The 14,240-nt window shown below is 42.4% G+C and overlaps 1 protein-coding gene across 2 annotated transcripts in view; it reads left to right on the top strand.

Annotated features, from left to right (window-relative positions):
* sh3gl1b (SH3-domain GRB2-like 1b) overlaps positions 1 to 14,240 on the top strand; it is a 127,967-nt gene that overhangs the window by 110,824 nt on the left and 2,903 nt on the right. Inside the window, exons 8-10 of one of the 2 annotated variants that reach the window (XM_067968112.1) lie at positions 1,784 to 1,911; positions 6,121 to 6,174; positions 9,358 to 13,095. In XM_067968112.1, the coding sequence (XP_067824213.1) occupies positions 1,784 to 1,911; positions 6,121 to 6,174; positions 9,358 to 9,554 (379 nt within the window). In that variant the 3' untranslated portion in view covers positions 9,555 to 13,095. The remainder of the gene's footprint in view (positions 1 to 1,783; positions 1,912 to 6,120; positions 6,175 to 9,357; positions 13,096 to 14,240) is intronic. The other variant, XM_067968111.1, reaches the window with a different exon arrangement.

Here is a 14,240-nt window from a genome sequence, read left to right as displayed (position 1 = left end):
AGAGAATTGGAAGATGACGACAAAAAAGACTGCCTCCAATCTGTTTTTCTAAAAAAATCCAACAATCCTTGAGCTTGTCTGCTAAAACCTCAGTGGAAAAGTACAGGCTGATGGAATGGTCTGCATCCTGAATGAGAAGCAACCTACTGCAAGGCTCGAAATTAATTTGAAAGACTCATTATGTCCAAATTGCAACATTTTCCCTCACTCTAAACAATTTTTTTAAACCTTAGAAGTTGAAATAGCTTCTCTTCTGCATGCTCACAGCACAAACAAAATTCCCATAGTATGATTAGGGAAACCTCACTGAGCATGGTGCTGCAGTGCAGTTTACCCTAAGAATAGAAGTGTTGTGCAGAGGTCATCCATACTTTTTCAACTGCAGTCAGTTTCTATTAACAGATCAGAAATGTTATAGTGCGGCTCGTCTGTTCTAGAAACAGCTGGTCTGGACCCAGCAACGCAATGTTCGTTTTGAGAGCTGCTTCTGCTAAGGATTACTTTACAAAGAATGGAAGTTGTTGGCAATTAATGGTGTGCAAGATAACTTGTACCGGTACTTTACGTTTAAAGTGCGTCAACTTGCCTCGGAGGGTGCTCACTTCTGGATCACAAGATAGTGTTCCAAGTGCATTTCAGTGTTTGAACTCTTAATCTAGGTTGACACTCCAGCGCAGTGTTAAAGGAGTGCTGCTTTGTTGGAGTTGCTGACCTTTAGATGAGATTAGAGGTCCTGTCTGCCTGTTTAGGTGTTCATTAAAGATCCAGTGGCACAATTTGAAGAAGAGCAAGGGGTTTTCCAGGTGTCTTGACTGGCATTCAGCTCCCCAGCAACATTGCCTGAAACCAATTAATTGTCCATTCATCTCATTGCTATTTCTGGGATCTTGTGCACAAATTGGCTGCTGTTTGCTGGCATAATCCATTGCACTTCATAGTAATTAAGTGTAAATGCAACACCTTGATGCATTTGGGAGTTGTGATTAAGTGCAATTCTTTACATTTTTTTCTTCGATTCAATTGAACTTTCTGGTAAATTCCGCACCAAGCATAGGGTGTTGTGTCTCTCTTGGTCTCCTCTGCAATCGTCCGGGTGTAAATGTGGCGTCTAGATATGGAAAGAAACTTTTGAAAGTAAATGGTGGCTGCATAGGGTTCATGTTCATCCACAAACCTAAATAAGGATAAATGTGCGATTATTGGAGCCTACTGCAGGCTGCCGTTTATCACTTTTTTTCCAGAATGTAGTAATTTTGTTTGTATTATTAATGTCTTGTGTACCTCTGTAAGGCGCTCTCTGACTCACCTTGTTTCAAGATTAAAGTGCCCTAGTTACTCCAGTCACGCGAAAGCTCAGTCCTCTGAAATTGAGGGTCTGCCACACGGCTCCTTGACTCTGGTCTAAATGTTTCCATTGTGACTTGGTATCCAAAGTCTTTAATGTTCAATTGCTTTTAACAGTATCCGTGTCCTTTTAAACCTTTTTCATGGCCAGCTGCCTAAAACTGTATTTTGAGCATTCAACATTCCCCTACTTCCGCACCACCCCCTACAAACAAATGATAGTAATATGGTGAATATAGAGTTAAAAGTGATGGGATCTTACACAGCCAAGTCATACCTAAAATAGGTTTTCATGTAGACTCAGTTGTGCTACCAGCCCCACATGTAGGGTCGGTGAAGTGAATTGGTAATACTAATTTATTCTAATGATTCCATTATACACTGTGGTGAGAAGCATTAATCGTGCACCTTGTCTGATGTTCCTAATTGTTACACACAGGATACGGGATGCATCGGGTCGCCCCAAGCGTGAATACCAGCCCAAGCCTAGAAGCACTTATACCGAATATGGAGACACAGACCATTCCAATGGAGGTTTCTCCTATAGTGGGCCAACAAAATCACAAGGTAAGCAATTGTTTTCTGTTTGGCTATTAGTAGTGAGCCATGAGCTGCCACGCACAACAGTGTGAATGCACCTTAACTGACTAGTCAACCCTCCCACAAGCTCTTCCAAACCACCTACTTCCTCTTTGTGAATCCTTTGCTTTTTTTCAGCTGCACATTGTTAAATCCAGGAGAGTGAGCTGAGAAAATGGGATGATTTACACACAACTGCATGCAACAGCAGCGTAAACTCCATGCAACAGCAGGGTTAGTTCCAAGGCGGTTCAAGTTAGAGTGGGTTTCAGCTCACTCTGGTTCAGCCTGGTACTGAGCCATACAAACCAGGAAGCTCCCTGGTTTGATCCCTGTCTGTGCCGAGTTAATCAGATCTCAGCCTGAGTGGCAATTGGGGCACCACAATTAACCTCAGCAGCCCTAGGCTGAGAAGAGAAGAGTTCAACCAGGATTACTGCTCCTGATCACTAAACAGGGACCCTCTACTGAAAAGTGCTAATATGGATGCATAACAGGCTCAGGACCAGGTTAGGCTGTGATATACTCCATAGTCAAATAGCCTTGCTGAAACTAGCTGTCTAGACTTGTGCATGAAGAACGGCCATTTGGTAAGGTACTAGAGAGCAGCCATCGTCTGTGGAATTGTGCCTCCCCTTGTGAGAAGAGGGGAGAAAATTAAGAGGTAGCAAGAATTGAAGTAGGCTCTCAATCCCTAACCGGAATATCAGACCAGCTAAGGGTTGCGAAATGAATTGCGCCAGCAGTTGGGTACTGGGTCCTACTACCAATACCCAATATTTAACAAATCGATTATCTTTTTATATTTTTTTGCTGAGTTCAGAAAATATCCAGACCCCAACGTGCTGGTCGCAAAGACCATCTGATATGAAAGAAGAAAGCAGGAGGAGGATGAGTTTGCGAGTGTTATTATGAACTACCGGCACATTTAGGTTTTGACTATGACGGGGGAAAGAATTGACTTGAGAACTGAGCTGGTTTTATATTTTGATAAGAGTCTTCTTAGTCGCCAGCCTTAGCTGGCAAATATATCTTTTATATTGTACTAGTATTAGGAGTATTAGCACAATATAAAAGTGTCTTCTGTTTCTTTATACACGAGTGCCCATTGGTTCACGCTACTAACCAGCAGGGGACAGTGAGGAACTCATCTCTGCTAAACTCATTAGCATCAATCAGTCTTTCATTCCCTTAAGCAGACTTCTTTTGCTGTTGAATCTAGATCTACTTTAACTTCTCTTACGCTCCCTTCCCCAAAGAGCGAAGTGTCTGTTCCACCCATTCAACTGATTTCAGGGATTATTTTCCTGGTTTACTTAGTTTTTGTCTAATTCTTTTAAGCTTTAACTTTACGTGCTGAGCTCTGAGTCTGTACTTGATGGCTGCAAATTTGTGTCAGGAGTTTGCTCAAATTAATGATACTCGGGCACAAAAATAAAATCTAGTCTCCCAAGCTTAACAGCCTCTGCTTATGAGCAGGATTTTGCTGCTCTTTTTGATCACATGCTGCACAGCAGGAAATCTTTTTGATTAGCAAGGTAGTCAAAGGATATGGGGAAAAGGCGGGAAAGTGGAGTTGCGGTAAAAAATCAGATCAGCCATGATCTCATTGAATGGCGGAGCAGGCTCGAGGGGCCGAATGGCCTACTCCTGCTCCTATCTCTTATGGTCTTATGGAAGAAAGATAAATGTGTAAATTACTTAGCGACTCTACCTTAACAGTTTTCCCCACTGGATCATTTTTTTTTTAGAGCCAGCGAGTAACTGATCCAAGCCGAGCAGATGGTCCCTGGTCTGTCCTGAGTTGGTGATTGCGGCCAGGACAATAGCCAGGGCACTTTAATTGACCTCTCAATGCCCCGAGTCATAGAGGGGGGAAAATGCCCGCTGCAGAATACATTATGTGGACCTTGGGTGAGAGCAAGATAGGGCTTGGTGCTCCGCAGTCAAATAGCCTGTCTGCACTTGCTAACTAGCCTCGCACATAAAGAATTTGTGAGTTATCAAGGCAAAGGGAAAATAGATCCACCCTTAGTTCTGGATCTGGGATTTTTGTAACGCTACAGAGATTGTGAAGTTACCATAATTCTGAGCATTTTCATGGCGATCACCTTTTACTTGTACCTGTCCATGTATGTTTTACTAATTTTTGCCCTTTTCCCCCCCCCGCTAATTTTCTCCCTCCCATTCCAAAGACACTGACTTATGCTGGAATCAGCAGCCCTCTGGCACTTCACCCAAATAACTATTCTTTATGTAAGAGCCTAGACAATGAATATCAGCAAATTATTTGACCGTGGAAGGCATCACTGCTTAGCCTGATCTTGCTCTGACCCACATCCACATGTTCAGTGTAAAGCACCGCTCTTCTCCACCACCACCCCCCTTTCTCTCTGAGAGTGCACGTCTTTTTAAATTTTCAAACATTTCCACCATGAAAGGAGATAACCAGTCAGCAGCCATTCTAAAACACCCCATGAAGACCACCACACCAGATTCCTCCAACTCCACGGCTTATCTAACAGCTACATCTCTGGCTGACTGTCACAGCTTGGAGGATGAACAGGCATTCTTTCTGACTCCTGGCTGCCAGTCTTGGAACAATAATGCTATTCAAATGTTTTGTTACAGATCAGAAGGCTCCAGGTTTGATCCCTGGTCTGTGCTGAATTAGCTGATCTCAGACAGGATGGCACTGGGAATGCTACAATTAGCCTCAAGACCCCTGGGCTAGGGAGGGTAAAATAAGCCAAGCTTCCCACTCTTGATCACTATCTCATGATCCCTCCTGTTGGAAAGCCCATGTGTGGAACTTTGTTTGGTGCCATCTGACGATACTCAGTATCAAGCTCAGCTGTGATGCTTTCCACTGTCAATTAGCCTGCCAGCATTTACGATTGAGGCTCTCCCATTAAGAATGGACACTTGGCAATGTACCAGAGGACTGCTGGCGCCAATGGAACCATATATCAGCCAGAATCAGCAATTACAAGAGCTGGAGGAAGAAAAAAGTCCTCATAAAATAATAGAACTGCATTGTTAGTAGTTCTATTAAAAAAGAGTTGCATTGGGGTATAGCAGTACTTTCAGTGTGAAGTATTGCCCCTCATTCACCATCCCCAAATTAGTTGGAAGAGTGAATGTGTATGTTTTTCTTGACCAGAACCTGGTTCTTTCCATTTCACAGAATTAGCAATTTGTTTATTACATCCATATACTGCCCTGTCAGGTAGCAATTCAGATGAGATGTGAAAATGGCTGGCCATAAGGAGAACAGTAAATTCTCCTAGCACTCAGTGCTGATCTAAACATACAGGCCATATACTTTTGCTGCTCCTCAGTATTGTTAGCAAGTTAGTTTAGTGCTTTGGTTCCGATATTCATAGAATCATACAGCAGCAAAGGAGGCCATTCAGCCCATCATGCTTGTGCTGGCTCCTTGAAAGAGCTATCCAATTATTCCTACTCCACTGCTGTTTCCCCATAGCCCTGCAAGTTTTTACTTTTCAACTATTTATCCAAATTCCCCTTTGAAAGTTACCTTCTTCCTCCATCCTTTTCAGTCAGTGCATTCGAGAGAAATAAACTGCATTTAAGCCAGTATACAGTGTTGTGCAGTGCACTTGCTGTGTGATGCTCATAATTCATCCCCTCAAATTGCTCACTGCCTGACTCTTGTTATACTGCTCAAAGTGCTCTCTCCAGACACAACCTAAATAGTGAAAAATTATCTTCACTGATTGCTGAACTGGTAGCAAGAAGTGTAACCGTAGGATTAGTACATAAAGGGGCAGTTTAGGAGAATACTTTTCACACAAAGACTTATTAGAATATGCATTACCACGTGTGGCTGTTGAAGCTGAGTCAATCACAACATTTAAGAGGGAACTCAATAAGCAATTGAAAGAGCAAGGAAATGGGATTAAAGTAGATCGCTCTGGTGGGGGAGCTAGCCCTGGCACAGGCCTAATTCTGCACCAGAATTTCTACGAATCTTTGATTTCCAAATACTGTCCATATCTGAGGATATTTCAAAGAAAAATGTGAAGTGGGGAAGAGGGAGGTGAAAATAATGGCTGTGATCAGTTAACAAAGCTTCCATCTTCAGTCTATAGGAGTTAGTTTACTAATTATAGAGATGATTTGTATATTGTATTGAATTTTTTTTAATTTTTACATTAACTTTCCCATGAACAGCCTCCTCCTTCCATTCAGACAAGCCCAATAGGACGCCAGCCAGCGGACCCCCCTGTGAGTAGGGTAGCTAATGCCCAGTTTTTAGTTCTGACAGATAAAAAGATGTCAGCCTCTCTCTCAAAGGGGTTGTCACGATTTAATAAGGATCGATGGTCGTATGTTTAACCATGAACAAAAACTCATAAGAACAAGAATTTAAAGGAGAATTTTTTTTTCTTGAGCTGTTTTGGCACTAAAAATACCCATAATTATCTGTGTATCACTAGCAGCTGGTTTTAGGAAGAGCTGTTTATCCCACTTTTGTGGGAGTGTGAGGGCAGTGTGGAAAAAATCTGCATTGATTGTACCCTGAGCATCAGTGCCCTCTGCTGTGCCACAGTGGTATTTTCCTTCCTCTGTTCACCAGTGGTTTCCAAACTTCCCTGCCAACATTCATAATCATGGAATGTTACAGAACAGAAACCAGTCATTTGGCCCATTAAGTCTGTGCTAGTGTTTTTCTCCACATGAACACCAAGTCTAATCCCATTCTCCTGCTTGCTTCCCTTTACCCCATTAACATTTCTCTTTTTCAAGCAACTGACTAGTTCCCTGTTAGTCTTGAGATGTTCAAGTGTAAAAAGGGCATAAAGGCGCACCCTTGGGGACCACTCGTTCTAAAATTTCTGAGATGTCAGTGACCCAAAGGATGATACTGCAGCCAGTGCAGGAAACATCGGCACCAAAAAATGAAGAGCTGAAGAACACTAACAGAACTCTCGAGCCTGGTTCTGTGGACCAGAGCTCCAAGTGTATTGTGTCAGCGGGGAGATGTACTTGCTTCACCTTGTACAACATGTTGATTGTTGCACCAATCCTTGGTACAATCACTGACATCCAGATTTCACATTGTGAACTCACTGATCCCCTAAGGTCTGCGCAATCCCAGTTTGAAAACCACTGCTGGACACCATACTCTTTATTCTGCTGTAAATCACTATTCAAACCTTTACTTTTGCTAGTATTTACAGAAGTTTTCTGAACCAGACTTTTGTATTTTGCTAGTGAGATTAATTTTCTGGCATTGTCAACTGCATTTGTGGGGAAATGATCTGGCATTTATGCTAAAACAATTCTACAACGCTAATAATGATTAAAGCTAACCATCGGACTTTAATGTGTTGTAATCGTGATGGCCCTTGCTGTGCCTGCATGCGTTGGTGATCGAGGTGCACTGTAATTGGTCTGAGGTTGCCACGTATACATTTTGTGGCTTATGTAGAAAATTAACGTAGTAAAATATCCCACAGTACTTCAAAATGGAAGTGGAATGAATGCTGAGGGGGTAAGGAGAGGGAATCAAAGGCTTGGCCAAAGAGGTTTTCAGCAGATTTTTTTTTAAAGGTGGAAGAGCAATGTAACAAGGGGGAGGAGTTAAGGAAGAGAATTGCAGGTTGTAGGGCTTGATGGCTGAAGCTGTGTCAGCATGGTGGAGTGGAGAATGAGGGGGTGCTCAGTCGGCAAGAGTCTGAAGAGCAGAGGATGCAAACTGGCACCTAGAGCAGGAGATGGTTGCAGAGGTAGGAAGCTGGTCACAGCCAATGAGGAAGTTGTAGATGAGGATTTCAAAGTCAAAGGGTTGTGAGAAATGGAGCCAGGGCAAGATGATGAAGACAAGGTTGTTAAATGAGTTGGATGTGGCCAGAGGCATTTTGGATATGGTGGAGTTTATGTTGGGTCGAACTTAGGAGAGCATTGGAGAAACAGATCATGGAGGTGCTGAAGCATGGGTAAGAGTTTCAGCGGTGGTGAGGATGAGGTAGGGATGGAGACAGATGTATAAAGGTTCCCAGTAATTGGCGTATGTTTCAGTATCCTTATTATAACAAAGGTCCAGACGTGGTCGACCAATGTGGTTTTCTCAAGCAACAGTTTCAGTTCTGATAGTGTTGCCACAGGTTAACTGTATTACACTAACATGAATTCATGGTGTAACAAAATAATTTAAATGCATTGAATATTATGAGTCAGCAACCTTGCTCAAAATGTTCTTCTCCCTCAAGATTGCAATGATTTTTTGTTAAAAAGAGTATTGTATATTCTAACTCAAATCATTTGTTTTGTTCTGATTACTTGAATGGGTAAGTGTTTGGGAGATATGTAAATACACCATAGAGGGAGAGAGAATTGGTGCTCTGGGTTAGTACAACATCCTAGAGTCAAACCCAGCCCAGGTTTTAAGATTTTCTCCCTATGATTCTAAATTGCCTAAATGATTTGAGACAGTCTCAACCAAGTTCCCAGTGCCTTTGTTTAATTGTGTGAATACACACAATTCACCAATTTTATTTTAACTTTTTAGCAGGAGTATGAATTTTCTGCTTTCTTTCTGCTTTTCCCTTTTGGTCTTTGATCTTGACAAGCCACTTCCCTCCTGTGGCCAAGAGAGCAGGTGATTTGATCCCAGCTTTTACCAGTGCTGCTGTTCACCTGGCAGCAAGGAGGCACACGATGGCAGCCCGGTGCCATCTCTTGATTCCCCATCCAAAGCAGCACAGCTGAGATTAGGCACTCAAGAGTGAGCTGATTGAATCCATGTCATTCTGCTTTCAAGGGTTCATTGGTGCTCCAATGTGACCTATCTTCCTACTTCCCCACCCCTTAGCTCTAGATGTCTTTTACATTCAAGTTGCATTTTGCTGACTTGCTTTATAATGCAAAGCCCATTTTATATATCACACTAAAATCTTTCTTTGGAAGTTCAACCATGAATTATACCTAATACCTTCCCCCTCTCCCCAATGACTTAGTTGGCAAGTGCAATGTATAATGTGCTACTGAGCCACATAGTCCAAGAAGGCACAGATTCAATCCTTAGTCTCTGATGAGTCACCTATCTGACCCAGAGCAACACTTGAGCCTTTAAATTGGCCTCAGCGCTCCTGGATTACAAGGGGAAAATTATCGAGTGTTCTTACTCCTGACCACTATCCAGTGACTTCTGCTAGAAAGTGCATCTGTGTGGATTTTGGTTGAGGATGGGATCAAGATTAGCTGTGATGCTACAGTCAAATAGCCTCCTAACACCAATTATATGAGCTCGCACATGGATTATGGCCACTTGGGTGAGGTACCAAAGGGAGTCTGATACCCTTGAATCTTACCCCTGCAAGAGTCAGTGCTTTCAAAAGAAGGAAGAAAATTTGAAGAAAAATGTTACTAAAGCTGTTCATAGAATGCATTTTGTGTTATGTGCAGCACACCTAGACCAGCCCTGCTGCAAGGCGCTGTACGATTTCGAGCCAGAGAACGAAGGGGAGCTTGGCTTCAAGGAAGGCGACACCATCACATTGACCAATCAGATCGATGACAACTGGTATGAAGGAATGCTCCACGGCCAATCGGGATTCTTCCCCGTCAACTATGTGGAAGTGCTGGTCCCATTACCTCAGTAAAGGTGCTGAACTGGACACCGGATACCTATGTGGAGAGAGGGAGACTTTCAACATTCCTTTTAATTTAAAACACTAGTCCACTTCCATGGGTTGTTTCTCACAGTGCAGTGTTACATTGCGTGCAATGCATCGTCATTTTTTATTTTAAATCGACAAATGTTTTTTCTGTGTTAATGTAAGGTGCAGCTCCAGTTACTCTGCATGTATTGCAATATGGTTGTGAGAGGTCAGCATTCAGGTCAATGGATCCTTTTCTGTAGCTGTCCAGTGTTGGCAAAGTGAAAGGGCTGAAATTAGACATCAGCTTTGTAGAAGAAACTGCTGTGACAGTGTTACCACTCTCAGTAGGGTAGTGTATGGGATACCCCTCCTGCACTGCTCATCAATAAGCTAATTTCTATTGCACAGTGACCGCTGTGGAGTCACGTGACCTTGGGTCACACATATCACCGTTGTCATTTTATAAAAGTGATTTTTTTAAAAATTGCTATTGTTCCCAATTCACACTAACATGGGGGTTATATTGGAATAATTCACACTGTACAAGGACTTGGGTGGCGCAGTGGGTCAGACACCAACCTTTCACCTCTGACACGAGTTCACGATCTGCCCAAACCGATGGGATGAAAGTCTCTTCTGTCTGCTGAATGTGAAATGAGCTCGGGCAGGTTGAATCCAATTTCCACAGCACTAAAGTGACAATCTCATTCAGACAGGCTACAGGATGGCTGGTGTGGGAAATGGAGAAATGTCACATGGTGCAGTAGGGGGTGCTCCTTTTGAGGTTGTGACTGAGGTGCATGGTCGGAGCCCAGTAGAACGAGCTTTAGGCTGTACCTGACCTCTAATGCTGGGTGCCTGAAATGGAAAGTGTTCCATTCCCAGCACCCGGTATGGTCCATGTAGTGATGTCCGAGAGTAAGACTCAAGTCTCTGGACTTCACTGGTTGGATTACTTTGTCTAACCCACCACTACCATCTGGTTGCCCCATGTTTACATTGACAACCCACTGTGAAGATCCCGAGTTTAAGATGTGCATCAAAAAAAGGGACTTTTGTTCCTCTCTCTTTTAGACTTGACTTTTTCCAGGAAAATTCTGTCCGCTGGTTCGTGACAGACATACCTTTTCCTCCCTCACAAGTAGTGACCTTGTATAGTTAGTAGGGGAACTTTGTGGTTCTATTGAAATCACTCATCAACTTCCCTAGTGTAGGGAGAGGGGGAAACCATCCAGGGTTCCCGATCGCAATCCCGTTGGAGAATGTGTGTTGGCATTGGATGGGGCGAGGACGGGATCAGATTCAGCTGTGATGCCACCATAGACAAATAGCCCATTGACGCTCAATGTCTAGGCTCATGAATGAAGAATAGCTCCTTGGGTGAAGTACTGGAGGGCACCTTATGCCCATGGAACTGCACCCCAGCAAAAGTCAGCAGCTTGAAGAGAGGAGGAAATGGGGGAGAAGTCAAGCATTTAAAAAATAGTTCGTGAGAAGTCGTCTTCACAATAGATCCAGCTATCTGAAAGTTCATTTTTCTCAATTTTAGAACAATTGAGGGTGTTTGAGTGTCACTGGGGTGAGTCCAAATAATTTAATTTGATTTAGAAGACATATAGAGTGACTACTGCTGGACTGTAACATGGTTGCAATTGTTGTGTGAAAGTTATAAATAATTAGACCAACTGGTTTACATGTATATGTTTAATACAGTACCTCACTTCTTTGAACCACTTTTATATAGAAGAGAAGGCCCTAGTAAAGAGCAGGTGTTGACTCCAGTATATAGGAGGAGCAGCTTAAACCTTACATCTCTATTGGTGCTCTGCCTCAGGAGACATCCTGCAACATAAATGAGTTGGTGTACACACCATTGGAGGGAGCACTGTAATATAAATAAATACGTTTACATGTCTCTCGAGATACAGGATGTGCCTGTGAGGTGGTCTTGTCCCCTGTCTCTGCACCCAAAACATCAGTGGGTAGAAACGCCCTTGTCCCACCCGGGCGCTGGTCGCTCAGTCCACTATTTTGCCTTGCTTATGGGTGGGCCGAGCTCTCTTCCATCCCCAACTCAAACAGGCTACCTTCAAATTGCTGGCTTGTAAAGACCTTTTGCTGAGGTTGGAGGATGTCTGTAGCTAAAATGGTAAAGTCATAGTCGTAACTTTTGAACAATTTGTACGTTGTTGCAGCCGGTGCTATGAATGCCATCCTATGGCGTAAACGTGGCAGATCTGGAATGGCCCCAGGTCCGCAATATAAATGGGCCACAATTCAGTCTTTCAGGGAAGTGGAGACAGTAAACGAGACAGTCCTGTCGCATACTCTTCGACTTACCTGAGCCCTTAGCGTATTGTTGCTGCATCTGACTCTGAGGCAGTTAACCTGCTCTCTTTTCTGGATCCAAAAGAGGTCATGTACAATAACAAATTCAAATCCCCACTCATCCTTCACTCTCTCTTGGCAAACATATAGATAACTGGAATTAATTTTGTTTTCTGAGAGACTTGAATTGTCCCCACTATCGATTTCTACAGTCTGCAACTTTTGGCTCCCTGTGTTTAATGACGAACAAGTTCAAGCTTTCAGTAACTATTTCTGTTTTGACTGCCACGATGTCGAATGATGACCTGGTACAACATGTGCAGCATGTATCTGGCAGGTATTATGCTGTAGCGCTCCCATATTGACACTAGCTCTTTAACACTAATCATGACGTACCATGTATCCATGTAGTACTTTTTGATAGTGTCATCAACTCATCGTGAAAATTATAAAATTGTGACCATACCTGTACTAATGCTTTACGAATTTGATCTATCTTTTGATAATTATAAAAGCCACAGGCTTATAACTCGAAATATGTATCTTTTTTACTGTTTAATCCTGCATGTAGATTTATGTTTAGTACCATTATAAACTATGTAGTGTTTTGTTCAGATTATGTAAAGAATAAACAAATAGCAGGTGATTTCTGGGTTGGGATTTGCATAAAGTTAAAGTGATTTTTTTTTGGCGAGGTGGGGGGGATTGTTTCGGATCGAAACATCAAATATGAAATATGTTTGATTAACTATTAATTCCATACAGACAGTATGGCTTAGTCAGCTTTGGGTAGCATTTTTGTCTCTGGGTTGGAAGTCCCCACTCCAAGACATGAGCACATAATCTAAGCTGACATTCCAGTGCAGCAGTGAAGGAGTGCTGTATTGTTGGAAATGCCTTCTTTCAGATAAAACATTAAACCCATGGTCCCAAGCGCCGGCATAGGTAGACTTAAAAGATCCCACAGCACAGTTTAAAGAAAGGCAAGTTCTCCAGTGTTATGGCTGGAATTCACCCCCCCCCACCCAAAACTAATATCACTAAAGACATAATTAACCGGTCGTTCATCCCATTTGCTGTTTGTAGGATCTTGCTGTGTGCAGTTGGCCTCTATGTCTGCCTACAAAACAACAGTGAGTGCACTTCAGAAGTAATTCTTCGGCTGTGAAGCACTTTGGGACATCCTGAAGATGTGATATGGTATTCAGTATATGTAAGTTCCTCCTAAGAGGGAGGGTTATTTTCCATGAGATACGTATTCCATGTACTAAACACATAAGATTTATTTTAAGATCACAGAGAGTACAGACTCACCTATGAAAGCTGCCTTTTATGGTGAGAATGAATTAAAAAAAATAGTTGGAGCAAACCTAAATCATAACACCCACTTCAGAACAGAGGTGTAAATAAATGGAAACTAGTGTGTGTGCTCTTATTTTATTGGCCCACGGTTGACAAGAGTCCTCAGGACCCAAAGTTGCACAGTTCTACAGTGCACTTCAGCTTAAGATGTAACAGTGCCAGTGAAAGCACAGATCCTGAAGAACAGTTATGGAACAGTAAACTCCATTAGCCAACTTGAAGTTGCTTCAAGTGGTGGGTGTATAATTTAAACAGTCTGCTGTTGCCCAATAACTCACGATCAGACAAAGCATTCACAAGATCACTAAATACAGATGAGGAAAGCTGTACTCGATCATCCAGAAAACCATTCTAAAGAAGGATACACACCTGAAAGATTAACCTGTCTTTTCTCTTTTCAGGTGCCGAATGACCTGCTTATGTATTTCCAGCACTTTTGTTTTCTGTTCAGATGTCCAACATTGCTAGTTTTTTTTTCATTTGTGCAGAAAGATCAGACAGTCTACTTGCTTCCTCCCTCCTATCTACAGCATCCAACTGTATCTTAAATAATTCCAGGTTTTTTTGTTTCTGCTTTCTTACCTGGAAGTTCATTCCACATGATGTCAGCTCTTCACACAGAGTGATCACTGGCCTTTTGCCAGTTTGAACCTGACACCCTTTCACAATTCACTTTGAAGTTATGTTCTTGATTTACTTTTTCTATACTGCTAACTATCTTATATACCCCTGAGAACAACCCAAATTAATCCATTCTAGTCTGGTAACTCAATCCTCTAACTCTAGGGACCAGCCTCATGCCTCTTCCCTGCACTGCCTCCAAGATTTGAACAGGTCAATTGTTTTCAGTCCAGTTCAACTCAAAGGATTTGTTTAAAGGAGACTTGTCCATTGCTGTCTGCTGTGATAGTCATAAAACCTGGCCCGAGAAACATCCATTTTTATTGCCAGGCTAAAAGAAAAAAGGTTTAAATTTACAAAGAAGCAGTCTTTTAA

This window comes from Heptranchias perlo, chromosome 29 (genome assembly GCF_035084215.1).
Source record: "Heptranchias perlo isolate sHepPer1 chromosome 29, sHepPer1.hap1, whole genome shotgun sequence".
In the NCBI taxonomy this organism is placed as follows: Eukaryota; Metazoa; Chordata; class Chondrichthyes; order Hexanchiformes; family Hexanchidae; genus Heptranchias; species Heptranchias perlo.
Note: the sequence above shows the minus strand (reverse complement) of the source record. Positions and strands in the feature narration are given on the sequence as shown.